Source organism: Gymnoscopelus braueri (assembly GCF_963280865.1).
Source record: "Gymnoscopelus braueri genome assembly, chromosome: 12".
Classification (NCBI taxonomy): Eukaryota; Metazoa; Chordata; class Actinopteri; order Myctophiformes; family Myctophidae; genus Gymnoscopelus; species Gymnoscopelus braueri.
In genome coordinates, this window is record NC_137614.1 from 46,750,428 (window position 1) to 46,770,297 (window position 19,870).

The 19,870-nt window shown below is 39.1% G+C and overlaps 2 protein-coding genes across 4 annotated transcripts in view; both read left to right on the top strand.

The window, feature by feature from the left end:
- prpf6 (PRP6 pre-mRNA processing factor 6 homolog) overlaps positions 1-2,243 on the top strand; it is a 40,115-nt gene extending 37,872 nt beyond the window's left edge. Inside the window, exon 21 of the mRNA XM_080445565.1 lies at positions 662-2,243. Coding sequence (XP_080301691.1) covers positions 662-814 — 153 coding nt within the window. The 3' untranslated portion in view covers positions 815-2,243. The remainder of the gene's footprint in view (positions 1-661) is intronic.
- Positions 2,244-3,197: 954 nt separating this feature from the next.
- On the top strand, positions 3,198-18,875 carry LOC308097654 (uncharacterized protein). 3 transcript variants are annotated; one of them, XM_080445577.1, is made up of 7 exons: positions 3,198-3,396; positions 3,894-3,950; positions 5,700-5,794; positions 6,983-7,146; positions 7,441-7,491; positions 8,606-8,767; positions 17,962-18,875. In XM_080445577.1, exons 4-7 carry the CDS (start codon positions 7,000-7,002, stop codon positions 18,097-18,099), a joined length of 498 nt encoding a protein of 165 aa, XP_080301703.1. In that variant the 5' UTR covers positions 3,198-3,396; positions 3,894-3,950; positions 5,700-5,794; positions 6,983-6,999; the 3' UTR covers positions 18,100-18,875. The 3 variants fall into 3 exon arrangements, with proteins under 3 accessions (XP_080301703.1, XP_080301704.1, XP_080301705.1); XM_080445578.1 differs by having other exon boundaries at positions 7,018-7,146; XM_080445579.1 differs by having other exon boundaries at positions 5,758-5,794; positions 7,018-7,146.
- The last annotated feature ends 995 nt before the right edge of the window (positions 18,876-19,870 follow it).

Consider the following 19,870-nt stretch of genomic DNA (forward strand, 5'->3'; position numbering starts at 1 on the left):
ACATCGCAACAGTTTTCATAAGACACAGTCGTCAGGGTTCACAACTTCACTAAATCACTCCCACGCCAAACTTTTATTCCTCCCTTCTTTTTTTATTTTGTTTTAAATCCTCCATGAAGTTTCTCTCTCACTTCAGTGTTTTGCGATGTCTGCTTATTATAGGCAACTTTTTTTGGGGGCTTGTTTTGGGCTTTTTTTTAGACCTGGCTGTTTATTTCTCTCGCAAAATATGGCAACACTGGCTGCGGTCCACTGTTGTTGTTTGGAAATGGAAGGACCCCTTGCCGGCAAAGCATCGTGCAGTAGGTGGCAAATATGTGCCTGATTGAAAATGATGTAATATTAAAATACTACAAACGCACGCACGTCGAGATTTCTTTTGAAAAGCTATAATAGGCCTATAGATAGATATCATTCATTTAATTCCCGCATTATTTCACCCGCGGTTTATCCAATATTAATTAATAATTATATTTGATTGACCCAAATCCGCCCAAACTGTGGTTATCCGCGGCTAAAACCGCGCTCCGCGCATCTCTAGTGTTTCGGGCATGAAGTGCATCTTGTGTCAGTGTACTGAATACACCAATGGTTCTCGAACACAGAATGTACTTTTGTGGGTGTTTATTTAACGTCCATTCCCCTTTTGTGTTCCCATCAGGAGCAGCAGGAGGAGGTGCGTAAGCGCTGTGAGAACGCGGAGCCGCGCCACGGAGAGCTGTGGTGCGCCGAGTCCAAACACGTCCTCTACTGGCAGAAGAAGATCGGAGAGATCCTGACACAAGTGTCCACCAAGACAAAGAACATGTTCTGATGAGACTTGAGTTTATTATTATGGCCCCAGAACTTATCTGTTTTCCGCCCGGCAACATCGTCGTACTGCAAAGTATAATTTAATTTAGGCTTAAGACTGAGAGGACCAGCACCCCCCCCCCCCCCCCCCACACCACTTAATGTGTACAGGGTTCCCACTGTCATTTAATTCCTGGAATATTTTGAAATTAGAAAAAAAAACGGCCTGGAAAAGGATTTGGATAAAATGTTTTGGAAAATCTTCTAGGCTATCGTCTCTGTCGGGTGGAAACCCCATATGTCCAAAACTGTTACTTTTTTCAGGATTAAGATTCTAAAATAGCAAAAGTAGATATTCTGCTTTTGATGCTTTTGTGTGACGCTGTATGATTTACGCGCAAGATGGGTAAAATGTTGTAAAATGCAGTGCTACTTGATACGTTGTTACCTTGTAGATCTGTTCTTTTTGTCACGTGACACCTTCGCTTCGTCTGTCTTGGGGCATTGATGGCACACTGGTTTAAGAGTCTCATTATTGCACTGTATGATTTCTATAGTTCCTGGAAATGGGGAAAATACTTAAGAAAAGTTATGGAAAATGCATTGTTAAAAATGTGTGGGAACCCTGTGTGTATTTGGCTCCGGACCCCCATCTGAAAAGATTTTGTGGAAATAGCTCCCGGACCCCACTTTGAGAACCCCTTGCATTAGACCACGGACCGGCATAACTCTTGAGAGAGTGTAATACGGGTCCATTTGGTTCCATTTGTACACTCTCAGAGTTACAGCCACATCAGTGTCCAATTGGTTCCTAACTATCCATCATTTATCTGGGGACCCCCTTGAACCCCCTCAAGGACCCCTGGGGCCGATTTGCCCGACAGCAACGATATGCAGAGGTCCTTGTGGAGCGCATTCGTTCAAGGTGACGTTTCAGCTTGTGAAGACACAACGTGCTGATTGGTCAAACCCTGCCATTACGTAACAGTTGTCATCATCCTCTCGTCCTTTTAGTTTTTTCTTCTCCCCCCCCGTGTCACTCAAGCATCTGTGTTTGTGTTAATGTACAGTAAAGACATTTTATACACGGAGTAGAACCCATTTCCTTTTGATTAAGCTTCAATTGTGTGATCCATGCATTTAATTCAGATTTGTGCTGTAGAAAATATGGCAAACACATCTTAAGTATGTTTTCTGTTTTTTTTTATTATGGAATTATTACTGTTTGTCTTCATTTGAAATGGAATAATATCAGACTGTTGTTTTTCTTTAGCCATGTCTTTGCAGCAAGTCCTGGCGGTGTGTTATGTATATAGACAGTCTGTAAGAACTATTCTTTATTCTTATGTGATGATTCTAGTGATGTGCTGACTTTTCTAAACCGGTTTGACTTGGTGTTGTATCAAAACATCTGTGATGGTATCCAATAAACTAAAGGATTCCCGCTTGAACAGTTTTTTTTGTCGATCATCTAATACAAGGGTTCCCAAACTTTTCAGGCCACGACCCTGCAAATTTGAACGGGGGACCCCCTAACCTGACGAGCACAATTGTAGCGATTACATTTAGTTTGACTCTGTACCATAGATAAATATTGTGAAAATAGCCGAACTACAAGCTCACACCGTTGTAGGTCGGCTACTTTTACAATGTTTGCCTCTTTCTTATGTAATGTTTGGCCAATTTGGTATTAAAGTCTTAAAAGTCAATTAATTGTAACTTGAGAAATATGCAGATACCCTGTATACGCTTACACTGTATGTTGGTTTGTTTACTGTTGAGTGAGAAAACAATGTTGCACATAAAGCTATTCATCTGGGGACCCCACAAAAATATTTGGGGACCCCGACCCCCAGTTTGGGAACCACTGATCTAATATAGTTGCATTGGAACAATGAGATTTTTTTTTAGATGTTATTTCTGCTCCACTTCAATGGATCTTCTCTCCAGTGTATTATTTCCATGCATGATTAGGCCTACCCCAGAATTCTGTTTTTTTTTTTTTTCAAGTGCGGATTCCATTTTAGCATTGTTTTGATTTGGCAAGGACTGAGGCTGATTATAAAACCAACAGAATAAAGGCTGTGCTATTTTCACACACACACACACACACACACACACACACACACACACACACACACACAATCCTGCAGCATGAGATTTGATAGGCACTGCCTATATAGTGTTTGACAAGCATCCAAAACTGGTAGCAAATGCACATGACCATCATGCATTTATATTATAATACACCTGACCTCAGGCTCCTTCAGACAGACAGGTTCTCTCTCTCTCTCTCTCTCTCTTTTTCAGACAGACAGGTGGTCTCTCTCTCTGCCTCCTTCAAACAGACAGCCTGAGACTGGTGCTCTCTCTCTCTCTCTGATGTGAGGTTACTCTCTGCCTGGTGGTCTGCACGTATTCTCAACGAAACAGAAAGAAGGCAGAAAGTGATTGATTGCACTCGTTGCAGGAGTTTTTCTTCGACTTGAATGGACTGGAAGTTAATGGTGAAATGAGATCCTAAGTCAGTAAAACCCATGAAGGGGAACGAAACCAGAGATGTTGGAAACCACGTAGTGCCAGATCGGCAGTCAATAGACCAAGGTTATTACCGTTTGTATTTAGTTTTTTTAATTGGTTTTCATTTTTATTTCATTTTTCAATAGTTGCACTTTTTAGCTTTTTTTGTTTCAGTAGGCTATAGTATTTTTAATTTTTTATTGTTTATGGGCCTATGTTTAGTTTTGGTATAATGTCAATTAGTTCCAGTTTATTATTGTTGGCTGCATTTGCCAGGTGTAAGATTAATAATATGAGCTAACTTTGTGAAGACAGTTGACAAACCGTTCCAGTGTAAATTATGCAACAATGCCGCATTAATGTTCAAAATTTGACCAAATTAACAAAGATTAAAACTAAATGACTTTTCTGTATGTTTTATTCAGACAAAAAAAACATTTTTTAAATTATTTTTGTAACTCGTTTTTATTTCATTTTAATTTCAGCAACACATTGCGTTTTGCGTTTAGTTCTTTTCCACAGCTAGTTTTAGTTCAGTTTTAAAGTTTAACACTAATAACCTATAACCTGATCGTCTGCAGGTTGAACTACTAAACGCTCTCTCAGCAGCAGAGGAGGATCGACGCTCCACGATCACGGTGAGATCTCCTAAGTCCTCTCAAACCACCACCACACTGCTTCTAAAGATCTAATGCCACGGTCATAAAGCGATCATAGATGTACAGCTATATGATCTCTATATCATATAGCTTTTACTTAAAAAAAATATAGCCTTAAATCGAGACTATCAGATGTAGCCTATTTTATCGATTTTGACATTTGCATATCAATGATCAAGACATGAAAGAAAAAAAATAGACTCGATTAAATACATCTATGATAGTCTTGATCCTTAAGGCTAAAATAGGACTTGAAACATATCGACTCTGCAAGGATCTGAGCGCGTCTCATGCTTTCTCTCTGTCGAGCAGTGGTGTTTTTTTTTTTTTACTTCAGTAAAAGTATCGATACTGCAATGTAGAAATATTATGTTACAACAAAAAGTCCAGAATTCAAACTTTACTTGAGTAAAAGTACAAAAGTATTGGTATCACAATATACTTAAAGTACTAAAGTAAAAGTACTCATTATGCAGAATGTCCCATTTCACAAGTTTTCAAATTAATAAAATGTATAAACATATTTTGAAAATAGCAGATGCAATGCATTGTGAGTTTGTAGATCGGCTATTTTATTTTCAAATGGCCGAAATGTATATGGTTGAAGTGGGTAATGTGTGTTTTGTAATAATAATCAAAATCTACAAAGTAACTTGTAACTAAAGTTTTCAAATGGAGTGGAGTGGAGTAAAAGCACAATATTTGCCTCTGAGATGTAGTGGAGTAGAAGTAAAATAACTGAAAATTGGAAATACTCCAGTAAAGTAAAACATACAGCAACATTTTACAGTACTTGAGTACATGTACTTAATTACTTTCACACAGTCAACAAAGATAGGCTATTGATCAGGACAGAGTTGCTGATCAATAGTGAACTAATTGAATGTAAGAGGACATTTCGGCTATAAACTTAGGCTGTTTTTTACCTTTACCTCTTTGTTCAGACTACATGATCTAGCTGTTGCATAAGCTCCCTTTTTTTTAACTTGGCTGCAGGCTATGTTACCATAATATGTTGGCAATAGTGTAATTTCACTATCTTAGAGTGATGGAAAAAGTAGTAGTTACATGTAAAAAGTCAGGTAATCAAAATGTACTTGAGTAAAAGTACAAAAGTATTGGTATCAAAATGTACTTAAAGTACCAAAAGTAGAAAGTTTGCAGAATGTCCCATTTCAGGCAGATCTACAAGCTCACAATGTGTCCCATCGCGACGCATTGTGAGCTTGTAGATCGGCTATTTTCAAATGGCCCGAAATGTATATAGGGCTGAAGTGGTTAATGTATGTTTTTGTAATGATATTCAAAATCTACAAAGTAACTAGTAACTAATGTTTTCAAATAATTGTAGTGGAGTAAAAGTGTAATATTTGCCTCTGAGATGTAGTGGAGTAGAGATTGGAAATACCTCAAAATAGTAATTTAGTACAGTATTTGAGAGTAAATGTACACCACTGGCTATTGATCAGGAGTCAGGACAGAGTTGCTGATCAATTTTACACTAAATGAATGTAAGAGGACATCTCAGCTATAAACTTCCCCTACTGTTTTTTTTTACCTTAACTTTTTTGTTTATATGCTCTCTATTGCATAAATAAGCCGTAGGCTGCAGGCTATGTTACCATGATATGTTGGGAATAGTGTAATTTCATTATCTTTACTGCACCCATGCTGGGAGAGCAATAAGCTCAGCCCCTGGTCCTATTTATGAAAATAATCTCTTTATAGCCTGCGTTTTGGATACAATGAAGACAAGCGGATCATGAGGTTCTTTGGTGTCTCACAGCAGGATCATCTGCTAGGATCCTAGAATATGATAAATGGTAAGTCCTCCTATAGCTATATAGCAGTGGTTCTCAACCAGTGGTCCGGGGACCACCGGTGGTCCTTGAGGGGGTTTCAGGTGGTCCCCAGCTAAATGATGGAGAGTTGGTAACTAAATGGATTATTACTTATTAGGTAGATCTTGAGAGCGTGAAATGAAACCAAATGGACCCCTTACGGGTCCATTTGGTTTCATTGTACGCTCTAAAGAGTTAAATTATTGTTAAACATCTGCATTACTTAATTAAATAATTGTTATTTTGATCAAAGTCTTGGGTCTGAGTGGCTAAATCTCATCAAACGGTGGTTCCGTGGCTCAAATGCCTTGACATGAAAAGGGTTGAAAACCACTGCTTTATATGCCTGTCTGTATGTGTGTTCTTATTTATTTGTACAAGTAAGAGACGAAACAACCGAAAAATCCTGATCCGTCATTCATTGTAGCTAAAACGTGTGTAAATCAGTTTGATTGTTTTTGATTGATTGATAGAATTTTTGAGCCGTTTGCCCCAAAAAAGCACAGGAAAGTACAGTTCAATACAAGGTCTGCTAAGGGGATTTTAAACCCAAGAGAGCCTATATGGCTTGTTTCCATTGGGGTCCTTTGTACTCAATTCATCGAAACGTTTAATTTGTGTTTCTCAAAGTTGGGTCGGGTCCTTGAGGGGGTTCAAGGGGGTCCCCAGCTAAATTATTGATAGTAAAGAACCAAGTGGATCCTAACAGGTCTTTACCTCAACAGGGTACAAATGGAACCAAATGTACCCTGTCAGAGTTATGGGAGGTCTGTGGCCTAGTCGGTATAGGGCTACATAGGATGACTATGGAAACAAGCCATCAAGGCTTTTGGGTGTTATACTTTTAGCATTGCTTGCTTAATTGTACTTGCTGTGCTGTTTGCAAACTGTTAATAAAGTATTCAATCAATCAATACCAAACTGGGGGTCCTTTAAAAAAAGGTTGAGAACCACTGCATTAAAGGGATAGTTCACTCCCAAAATGACAAATTTTTGCTATCGATTAGTCACCCCATGGAGACTTGAATTCATGGTATTTTTTTTGTTTTTGTCGCATTCCTAAGCCAATAATTTGATGACCGGCAGCGGTTCCGGTAGGAGACACAAAGAGTCTTCTTTGTATCTCGCCAAAAACTATCCCTTTAACTCATTGTAACATTTTGCTACCAGACTGAAAGGTCGATCCAATGCATGTCTCTCCGCAGTGGGTGGCCGGGTCTGTACTGCGCAGCGCTGTGTTGGTCGTCCTGTTGGTCTCCTGCTGCAAAGGCTGTGATTATGAGAGGATACTGGGCGTCTACAGAACCATCATTCTGGTTGACCTCCAGAATTTGGTACTGTATGCTATTCACGCACACATATTGTTGCAAAAACAACATAGGCCGTAATGTAATTGGTGTTGCAATCATACGGTACGTGTGTGTGTGTGTGTGTGTGTGTGTGTGTGTGTGTGTGTGTGTGTGTGTGTGTGTGTGTGTGTGTGTGTGTGTGTGTGCGCCTGCGCCTGCGTGTGCACGTTAATAGATGTTTGTCACTGAGATTGTCACTCATTCCAAAGTCATGACGTTCGTTTATTTTTACCATGGTATGCTGTAGGCTGAAGTTCCTAATTGATTGTTCCATTACAGAGTTTGTCAGACTCAGCTGATAGAGGGAGAGACCCCTGTCCTTCAGGAAAGGTAAACGACACTATTATGTTGGGGAAATATTCAAAACTTTTAAATTTTTCAAATTTCTGTCTTTAAAAGCGCAAATAGCAGATTTTACATAAGCTTGCAAAACATCACAATGCAACATGCAAGGTTGTACATCAGCTATTTTAGCTATTCATATTTCGCTATTATAGCCTATTTATACAGGGCTCAAGTGGTTATTATCATAAAAGCATTTTCTATTAATAAACGGTGTTATATTCATCTACAGTGGGCAAGGCAATTAAGGAAAGACCCTTTTATTTGTATAGCACGTTTCAACAACAAGGCAATTCAATGTGATTTACACAGAACATCAAGCAAGGGAAACAATTATACAATGACTTTAGGATGCATAAAACAAAAGAGGCAAAAATAATACAGTGCAGAAGAGAAATAAAAAAGAAAATGAATCAAAGGCAGCTGCTAACAGAAAAGTCTTTAGTTGTGTTTTAACCCTTTAAGACCGGGAGAAGCATCTGTGTGTCATTTTTAGATTTCTTTGGCTATTCAAAAATAGCAGATCTACAAGCGAGCTTGTAGATCTGCTATTTTCAAAAATTTAGATTTCTTTGCAAAACTTTGAATATACCGGTATATATATTTTTAAAGCGAACATTTTTAACTTAAATCTTTGCTTCTGGGGGGTCCCTGGAAGAGCATATTTTGAGATGGGGGGTCCCTGGAAGAGCATATTTTGAGATGGGGGGGTCCGCGGCCAAATACATATAATTTTGGGGGTCCTTGAGATGAAAAAAGTTTGAGAACCACTGATTATAGCAACATAGGTTTTTTTTCCAAAAGAACTGTTAGGATTTAGAAGACATTTGTAGAATCCCCAGAAGCAAAGATTTGAGTTACAAATGTTCACGATTTTTCTAAAAAATAGCAGATCTACAAGCTCATAGCGCGGCACTCGGTGCCGCGCTATGAGCTTGTAGATCTGATATTTTTGAATAGCCCAAAGAAATATTAAAATGACACACAGATGCGTTCCTGGTCTTAATGGGTTAAGTAGGCCGTCTCAAGTTTCCTTTTCATCTCTTGCATCTGTGTTATTTATTTGCTTGACCCATGTTTTCATTTGTGTTCTCATGATTAGGCGTCCCGCATCGTGAAGTCCATCTACGATCTGACACAGCAGATCAAGTGCAACATGCCAGAGGAGCTGCTGCCCGGAACCAGGGAGCAACAGCTGATCAAACCAGTGCAGGATATGGAGCAGCTCATCAAAGAGAGAAGTCACTGCAAGTTCTCTTACAAGGTGAGGAGAAGGACAGCTAATAGGCCTAGCAGATAGGGCTGGCGTGGCAATACATCAATATTACATCCATACGATATGATGACATGAAATTGAATATCGTCACTCTGGGATCTTGGATATCATAATGTTGTCATATGGCGTACTGTACGTGTTGTATTTTCCTTATTTTCATCACTTAAAGCTGCACTTTAAGTGATGAAGCGTAACTTTCCTCTTCTACCCCGGATTTGAACCCGGTTTCCTGCGCAAGTGCTGACATTTTTACCATTGAGCTAATAGAGCCTGCCTGCTTACTCCGGGGATAAATTGAATCTTGACCGTCAGGTCAAAATTTGTGTCAGATCCTGTGTCTAGGTGAGACATGACCTTTGACACGATCTAGATGTCTCAATAGAAGAGCAGGGAGACAAAATACAACCACCTCAATTGTATAAGTTGTATTGTATTAACATACTCTACCATACAGATTGGACTAAATTACATTTTATTCATAAAAGGCTTTAAGTCCTAATTCATACTTTAAAATCTTTACTGTAAAATCTTTTAAAAAAAACTCATCACAATACTATATTATAGTCACAACAACATCGAGGTATTTGGTTTTTTTTTTTTTTTTTTTTTTTCTTCCCCATAATAATGTCCCTCCGGCCCCTGCCCTACTTGCAGAAATAGCCTAGTTCTGGCAGGCCACTCAAACTCACACTGTGCTGTGTCAGCTGACAGCAACCCCAAAATAGCAGGTCTGCAAGCTCACAGATCGGCTATTTTTGGTGTGCGACTCCGTCATATGACAGAGCATAAATGAGGCATATCACTTCCATTACTCTCTCACCACTAGGATTAATAATAATAATAGCTTGAATTTATATAGCGCTTTTCAAGGAAGGACGCTTAGATCAAAACAATGAACAAACAAACATATTTTGTTCATCATCTGTAAACATCTGTTTACAGATTAAACAAAGTATAACGGTCAAGGGTTTGTTTGAGCCTGTCCTCAGATGATACAAAGCAATCACCATTAATGGCGCTCGTGTTTCATGATAGCCTTAACATTTTACCTGTTTATTTCTGTACGTACTGGACCTCATCTATTGTACTACTTTGTGTTTTAAGAAGTCCTTTGTTACATTTCATCAGGGAAGATACACGTTCGTTAGATACATCATTATGGAAGTGTGGTATCGAATATCAAAGATCTGCATGAGACTTGTTTACCACATGACTCCAGATATAATGTGTATCGATTTGTGTGAGTTTAGGAGAGAATCTGTATGAGTAGCCAATCTAGTTAGGTGGAAATGGTTGTATGATCTAAGGTTCAAGAGTTCTAGGCCAAAATATAAAGAGGGCTGGTATTGTATAGCGCCACCATGGGGCTGATTTGAGTGGAGATACTTCCTTAGCCTATTGGCTGCTTGCACGAGAAACTACAGTCTACAGTGAAAATATGAATGAATATACAGTACATTACATCTATCACCAACGTATTCCGTATATGTACAGACTATCGACAGTGAATATGAGAATGAATATAGTAAATAACTGAAAGTGAAGAGTTTTTATGAATGGCCAAAGTTGAGAATGTGTTCAGTGTTAAACGTGAAAATCTCCAAAATGATACAGTTTTGGTCATAGTTTAAAAAAAATGTGTGTCAAACACTCCATATTCACGTCTTTATTTAGATGATGACATTTTGTCCCTCAGGCCCTTCTTGAAGAACAACAATGATATTAGGACACAGTAGGTATGTGTGATGTTGCGGTACGCGTGATTCATCACCATCAGATGTGTTACTACCTGCAAGCTGTTTGCTTGTGCTGATAAATATACTTGTTGTTTTACGCTGTGCTGGTAGTTCTGCTGAACACAACGCTCATCCAGAATGGATGTTTATTTCACAGTACTGTGTAACATTTTAGCGAGCTCCTTTAATATCAGAATTCTCTCCTAATTTTGATACATTTTGAGCTCTGAATGAATGGAATGCATTTGATGTCATTTTGATTCATCTGCTATCCCACCCTGCTGAGTGGGATAGCCATTACAACATTCACACCATACTCCGATAGTGTGAGTTACAGTCTATTTTCCTGGTCAGACAAAGGAAACGAACAACACAGCTCTCAGAATTATCACGTAGATGTCCTGATCTAAACGCGACTTGACCCCCATTTGTGCGGTGTCTGACTATGAACAGCAAAAATGTGTGTGCAGACAGACATGCTGACTCATGAAGAAATCCCACACCGCGAGGTCCGTGACACACGCCAGCCTTCTGTACCAAATCACGGTCATGTTTTTTTGTTGACTTACTATGCCGGTCCGGGTCACGGATGTGACAGTGAGTCAGAGGAGCATTTCTCATTTCTGTGTGTGTGTGTGTGTGTGTGTGTGTGTGTGTGTGTGTGTGTGTGTGTGTGTGTGTGTGTGTGTGTGTGTGTGTGTGTGTGTGTGTGTGTGTGTGTGTGTGTGTGTGTGTAAATTAAAATGAAATATTGAAAAGATACAAGAGCCTCAGCCTCCTCAGTCAATTAATAGTTGCCAGAGATGCTTTGAAAAGACGTCAGAGATTGAGCGGGCACTCACTAATTTCTCACTGGAAACAACAGCATATCCCTCGTTCATTCTAGCCGCAGTTGACGTTGTAGCATCGTTGTGCAGAACTGTGTGTGTGTGTGTGTGTGTGTGTGTGTGTGTGTGTGTGTGTGTGTTTGTGTATGTGCATCACGCATTGGGGGGGGGGGGGGGGGGTATCAAGGGGGGCCCAATCGTAGGGGGGTCCCGATTTAGAAAATCTTGTCCCCCCACCCAAGAATCCTGTTGGCGGTATATTCTATACCTGCATATTGATATTCTTGGTAATGACAAGCTATACGCTCTGTTGGTTGTCTTCCAGTGAACCAGCTGTGTGACACGTCATAAGTGATCGCCGAATTTGCCGTCGCTTTGAAATGACGCTGGGTGAGCGTAGAGCATTCCGATCCTATGAGGCCAACCCGGTCGATTACTCTGTCATCGCATCTAATCCTCTCCTCCTCGCTGAGGGTGGGGCTAAAGCTGAATTCCAATACCCCAAATCTCGGCCACTCGCTCACTCCCACTTGGTCACTCCAGCGTGACCCGGAAATAGTTTGGGCCCAATTGTTCATTTGCTTTTTGGAGGAGGCGAGTGGAGTCGAGTGGAGGAGCCGAGTCGGCTCTCCGAGTCCGCATGTGAGTGAGTGTGCATGAAGTGTAGGCTCGACCACTCTTCACACTCTTTTTTAGTTTTTTTCCCTTCTCCCGTGACGTATACATGGTCCTCCTCCACATGTGGCCACGCAAACACTGCTTGAAACCCGAAACCATGCCGAAAACACCGGCCGCCATACATATTATGTTTTAAATAACTGATCTCAATATAGACCCATTATAGTGATGTTTTGCCATAATCATGTCGCTCTACAACAGAGGCACAGCCATGACAGCAATGGTACAACAAAAAAATTATATACATATATTTTTTTAATTAATCATTTTCGGCCTTTCGGTATTCGGTTTTCGGCCAAGTGTTTCTTATATTCGGCATTCGGTTTCGGCCAAGAATTTTCCATTCGGTGCATCCCTATACATGTACTTAGTTACTTTAGACCTCTGCATACGAGCTGCGTAGCGTCCGTTCTGGCCTAGCAGTAACATCACTGTGACACAGAGTAATATATAGGACAAAATTTAAGAACAGTACTTGAGTAAATGTACTTAGTTACTTTACACCTCTGCATACGAGTTGCGTAGCGTCCATTCTGGCCTAGCAGTTTTGCCAGATTCTGCGAGAGAAATAAGCAACAGGTCTAAGCCAATGGGGAGCCACTAGCCATTAGCAGTGTTGCTAGATCCTGCGAGACAAATCAGCAAGCTGGTATACATGTCTTGTTTTTATATTACTCCTACAGATTTTGTCCAAACATCACGCAAATCGGTACACAGTATCTAGTCATGTGATCAAGACAGATCTGTCAGATTTTTCATATTCCATCCTGTTTGGCTAAGATTGGCTTCCAAAGTTTGCAGTAGTGGTCCGTTTTTAACAAAATGCCTCAAATCATGAACGCAGTGTCCAATTGCTGTGAAACTTTGCACACACATGCCCACTAGGCCGTGTGAGAAATGCCACCCTTTTCACATTGTCCTGTTATAGCGCCACCAGGAGGCAGATGCTAAACAATTTTTTTAATACTCCTACATGTTTTGTCTAAACATCACGCAAATCGGTACACATTATCTCTATAGTCATATAAGACAGATCTGTTCTATTCTATTCTATTCTTTTCAATTCTCTCCGCATCTTTGTCGACGTCTGTCTGATAACGAAAACGTGCAAGATTTGAAATGACAGTATGTGGTACCATGCGTGACACAGGATGCTATTGTGTTTTTCTCTCTCTCTCTCTCCCTCTCTCCTAAGTAGCGATGCAATGCAAGCATTTGAGGTCCTCAAAAATACTGTGCCACAACAACAAACAATAACGGTGATAAAAAAAAAACTGAAAATAAGAAGTAGTCTGTGATAATTATGTTTTTAGTATTTTTTTATTTGTATGTCTGAAGAGTTATTATAGAATTGTTTCGTCATTGTTATATGAAAATGTATTATAGCTTGTCATTTGGTACGCTGTCACGTTTGATCAAATTGCCCTTTCAACTACATTCATGTGCTAACATAATCAACAAACTGGAGATGGTCAACTCATAGATAAAATATGCCTACTCAGTAGGGCTGTAGTCGAGACCACCTAAAGCGAGTCCAAGTCAGTACCAAGTCCGAGGGGGGGCGAGTCCGAGTCAAGACCGAGTCCGGGAGGCCAGGGAGGGGGTCGAGTCCGAGTCAAGACCGAGACCGACGGGGGGCGAGACCAAGTCAAGACCGAGACCGACGGGGGGCGAGACCGAGTCAAGACCGAGACCAGATTTTTTTTTTTTTTTTTTTTTTTTTTTATAGGTACAGAAAACAATCTTGATCTGAAACACTGCAATTATATGTTTCTGACTTTGGAAAAGCTCAAAATTAGGTATGCCTGGCCTACTACAATGAGCTCTATTCAATAAGTATGCATAATGTGTGAAAATGTGTATTGTCACTATGTGTAAATAAATGTACATGGCACTTTTATGTAAAAATATTACAAAATGTTTGATTCGTTCAAATATTTATTTGAAATAACAAGTAAGTAACATAGCCAGAACACAATGCTTTTTGCTAAACACAACTGTGCTGTACAAGCTCATTTTAACCACAAAAAAGAAACAAAAACAAATCACCTTTAACCCGTTAAAACCGGGAAAGCATCTGTGTCATTTTAGATTGTTGCTATACAGTATATAGCACCTTAAGTTTTTCAGAAAATTCTTAGGATTTAGAACATTGGTTTAGAACAGTGGTTCTCAGTGGTTGATCAATAGCAGATCAAATACAAGCTTGTACATCTGCTATTTGAAAAATCTTGAAAGTGTTCTTCAACAAAAATATTTCTTCTGGGGGTCCCTGGCACAAAACATTTTCAGATGAGGGGGGTCCGCAGCCAAATATCATTTTGGGGGTCCTTGACTCCTTGGCACAAAAAAGTTTGATAACTACTGATTTTGGAAGGCATTTGTAGGGCCTCAGGTCTTAAACGGTTAACACGACTGCCTGACTGGAATGTGTAGCCATAAAATTAAATCAAAGTGTGGTTGCATTTCAAAAACACAAGAGAATGCAGCATGGTGTGACCTAAACTAGCACGATGGGGTCTCATAATAAGTCCTCCTGCACTAAAAATCCTCTCCACCGGTGCTGAGGAGGCAGGGACTGACAGAACCTTCATCGCTAAAATGCCAAGTTGTGGGAATCTGTCTTGGTTTTCAACCCAGAAGACAAGTGCATCAGCATCATTGTTCTCAATTGCATCAAAGTACTTGGTGACTTGTGATGCAATACTTGCATCCTGGGTTGTTGAGCTACGTTTCTTGTGCGCTTTGTAGCGGGACAGGAGACGAGGACATTTCGCTGCTGGTGGTGAGTCACCGTCCACTTCCTCAGCAGTATAATAATAAAGTAATTAAGTACATTTACTCAAGTACTGTACAACTTAAGTACAATGTTGAGGTATTTTTTTTTACTACTGGATTATTTCCAATTTTCAATACTTTTACTTCTACTCATATCAGAGGCAAATATTGTACTTTTACTCGACTACAATTATTTGAAAACGTAGTTTGCAGCAGATATAAATTATTACATAATAAAAATATATTAACCACTTTAGCCATATTTTATACCATAGAGTAGACTATTTGAAAATAGCAGATCTACAAGCTCACAATTGTGAGCTTGTAGATCGGCTATTTTCAAATATTTTAGTACTTTCACTTTTGGTACTTTAAGTATATTTTGAAGCCAATACTTTTACTCAAGTAACAGTTTGAACACAGCTCAATTACTTTTACAGAGTATTTGCCTCATGCATACAGGTTGATGCTTTTATATTCATGGTGAAAATGTTTCTGGATGTAGGCCTACTTATTGTTTTGTTTTATTGTATGAAATAAATAATAGGATTGATAGAATTATAGAAATAGAATTGATCTTAATATGAAAAGCAGAAAGAGGTCAGTCTCCCTGTGCGCAATTACGCACAATGTGGTACAACTTACAAGAGAATAGATAATTTAAGTGATTTGTACATTACATGTAGGTATATCTCCAGACAAGCCGACGACAGCATCGGTCAGGATCTAATGTTAATTAATGTTTTTAGTTTTGCTGCTTGGACTGATATATTTACTGCAGTGAGTGACACAGTATAATGTGCGCAAGGAAACCTTACTGAAAGCAGTCTCTATTCATCTTTAGATGATTAGAGACTGATGATTAAAACAACCACAGGCTACACAGTGAACACACAATAAATAAATAAACACCTGTTCGTGGATATAATCTTAAAAGAATATAAACTAGAGGGACAGGACTGCTGGTGTTCTGCTGCTGCTGCGCTGTCAACTGCTGCAAGATGATGTGCTCCAAGAAAGCTGTCCATAAGCGCCAGACAGCTCTCTTATAATGTTAATGTGAATGGGCTCCTCATAATATGGGTATAATAAAATTATTTCATTGCATTGTAGTGACTTGGTCTTGGACTCGAGTGGACTCGGTGGGGGTAGAGTCCCGAGTCCCTTAGTCCGAGTCCGAGTCAAGACCGAGTCAAATTATGGGCGAGACCGAGTCAAGACCGAGTCAAACTATGGGTGAGACCGAGACAAGACCGAGTAAATCAAAAGCGGTCTCGAGACCGGTCTCGAGACCGAGACCGGTCTCGAGTACTACAGCCCTACTACTCAGCTGGTCACCTCTGGCTTCCAACTGAACTTCATTACGTACCCAAGTGTGTCATGATGTAAAGTCTGGTATATCTGCAGCTGACGCAGGCTTCCAGCATGAGAAATACACTTCAGTGGTTTGACTAATGATGTATAGAATTTTACCAATGACGTATGCAATATGGGAAGTAGGCTACCTCCAGAGATAATAACGTGTATAATTGTGCCTGTCGCTCCTGCGGAGCTCGGAGAATTCTCTTGGAATAAACCATCTTCAGATTCAGATTCACTTTATTGTCACTTAGATGCACTGTTCAGGTACATACGTGTGAAAAAACGTACAGTCGGAGGCTCCAATACAATAAAAACATGATAATAAAAACATGATAAAACGACCTAAAACACGCAATAAACAATAAACACAGGGCAAGAACAACAAGAGTCAAAGAAAGTGCATAGTGCAAAGTACAGAGAGTTATTACACAGTCACTTTTCACTGTTATTTAACAGTCTGATCAGGCCTGTGGGGGAAAACTGTTCCTCAGCCTGCTAGTGATCTTTGAGGATCTTGTATCCCTTCAAAATGTTCTTTCTATTGTGGGGGTGGGTGGGGTCTTTATGATCCTCAGGGATTTATTGATTTATTGAGCTTGTAGATCTGCTATTTTCAGCATTTTAGTCGACCAAATCAACTGTAGATTTAGTCGACTATGATCTTATGATATTTAGTCGACTAAAACTAGACTTAAACTAAAACATTTCAGATGACTAAAATATGACTATTACAATTTACAATTTAGCGACTTAAGCAAGGACAACACAAGATAATACATCAAATGCATAGGAATAGTATTCTAATATTAAAGTAATACATAAGTAAACCAATAATCTAATAATAACTAATACATACGTAAAACCAAATGGAATTTCATTCAAAAGACTATGACTAAAACTAAATCAAAATGTGCTGTCAAAATCAACACTGCCGTACAGCTGCCGTAGCAGGATGTGAAGCTGCTTGTCAGGAGGCTCTCTAATGTGCCTCTGTAGAAGTCCCTAATGGCGTGGGGTCTCAGGCAGAATTGCTTCAGGCGCCTGAGTCCGTGCAGGTGCTGTTGGGCCTTTTCTTCATCTTGAATCTTGGTCAGCCTGTTGCTCCATATTTGGCTCTGTGTTTCTTATTACAGTAGTATTATTTAATTTAAATGTGATAGCATGTTGTAGCAGGAACAACATTTCTAAAACATCATCATTTTACCTATTGAAACAAAATTGCTAGTACGGGGGGGCTTGTTTCACGCTGTTTCATAAAGTGCATGTTGTGAGATTTAATGCTTTGCAAGAGGTGGTGCCATGGTTTTGCACTTTTTCTGTTTTTCATGCGTCTATGAGGTTGATAAAACATCATTAAGCCCCCTGGTGGTGTTTTTATGGTGTTTTATGTCTTCTCTGACTATTTTGAGTTTCTACATGGAGGCTGAAACCTTGAGGGTCAAACGTGCCAATAGAAAAACAGCCCTTTAGTGACATAGTAAAAATATATCCTCCCCCTCATTATCATATAACACAACAGGTGTGGGCATGAGGAGGAGGAGGGACTAGGACAGGTGGGTGGTGCTAAGGTGGTGGAGGAGGTGCTAAGGTGAGAACCAGGTATACTTAATGAACTGGAGGCGTGTCCACATAAAAACATAATTTTAACAATATCTGTATACTTTTTTGAAAAAAATCTTCCTCCTAGTATAACCATAATACCTGATGATTATGTTTTAGGGGGGGGGAAAATCACTGAAAATCACGGCACCCCGTCTTTAACCCATGTCGTCCTCTGCTTGTATGTGTTTTGTGGATGAAGGAAGCCGGCTGTAAGGGAGCACCAGGGAAGAAGAGACGAGGGAAGAAGAGGAGGAAGCTCCAACTCATCACCAGGAAGCTCAGACAACTCATCACCTGCTGGCAGAAGCTGCAGAGTGCCTACGCTCTCTCACACTAAAGACTGTCCTATGTAGAATGTAATATACCCATATTGTATAAATATGGTGATATGACACTAGACCTAAATTTCGTCTGGTATGTTGGATATGGTAATGCCGTGATATGGCCATGAGTGTCGTCTTTTCCTGGTTTTAATCACTTAAGCCTTATTTTATACTATATATTTATTTATTGTAGCATATTTTTTTTACTATATAAAAATGATCAATTTTTTTTTAAGATTAGTGAAAATAGCCGATCTACAAGCTCACTATGCAATGCTTGTAGGTCTTGAGCTTGGATATTTTTGTAATTTTTGGGAAGAAAAAAAAACATGATTGTTATCGTCTCAATACAATATTATCGTCACAATATCGAGGTATTTGGTGGAAAATATTGTGATATTTGATTTTGTCCATAATCGTCCAGACCCAGTGTAATGCACATAATATGAAGCTTATGAAAACAAAGACTGGATTTTCATAAATATCAATGCATACGGCAACACTTACATAGACTATAGCCTGATGTTATGCTTGATGTTATTATAAAAGCCTGATTTCATTTTTATATTGTTTACTTGTGTTCTCATTATTTTTGTGGAATAGCATAGTACTGTATCATTTCTTATATTCACACACTGAGTGATCTCTGATATTGCTTTACAGGTGACTTTTGTAGAAATTAACTAACCACAAATAAGCTAAAACTTTTCAACCAAGTATGTACAAACTACACATTTTTTTTCACATCTTTATGGAAAGGAAATATTCATCTTTAAAAAACCCATGTACAATTCCAAACATGCTACGAAATAAAATACACTTTTCTCAAACATGTTCTTTATTGAACTCTATTAAAACATTTTTCACTTTTAAAGCCACAGTTGCATACTGTACATCACTACTGTAACTGTGTGCAGTGGTGGAAAGTAAGTACGTGTACAAGTCCCATTTTTAATACTTTTACTCCATTACATCTCAGAGGCAAATATAGCTACTTTTACTCCAATACAATTATTGGACAACTTTAGCTATAGTTACTTTGTGGATTTAAAATATCATGACAAAACCTACATTAACCACTTCAACTATTTGAAAATAGCCGATCTAAGCTCACAGAGTGAGCTTTGTAGATCTGCTATTTTCAAATGATTTTATACATTTTGAAAACATGAATGGAACATTTCTTCATAATGAGTACTTTCTACTTTTGGTACAATCTGACGCCAACACTTCTGTACTTTTAGTAAAGTAAATAAAGTAAGTAAATTCTGAATACCAGACTTTTTGTTTGTAACAGAGTATTTCTGCATTGCAGTATTGATACTTTTACTCAGGTAAAAAAAAATTGAGTACTTTTTCCACTAGGCTATAACTGTGTGTGCTCCTCGGTGCATGTTCCGGAATAGCCCTGAAACATGACTGTCATATCATGACAGTTATGGCGCTACTTGTTCCTGGTTTTGGAAATTTCTGCATTTACATCCTTTACATCTACATAAACGTTCAAATTTCAAATATAAAGTGCAGACCCCACGGCCATGGATGTGTCAAGTTAAATCGCTTGGGTTTAAGTACCCATATTTTCCGTATTGTTCAATAAAAAGCATTTTACTTATATTTTTTTATAGAGTTATAATGTATCAGAGTGCAGTACACCTCCCAACCGATAAGATCGCGTACTTGAAAGCATATGGAGACATTTCTAAAAAAAATGTCCACCACCGGATTAAAATGCTTTTTATTGATCAATGCGGAAAATACGGGTACAGACCCACCCGTTTCAAC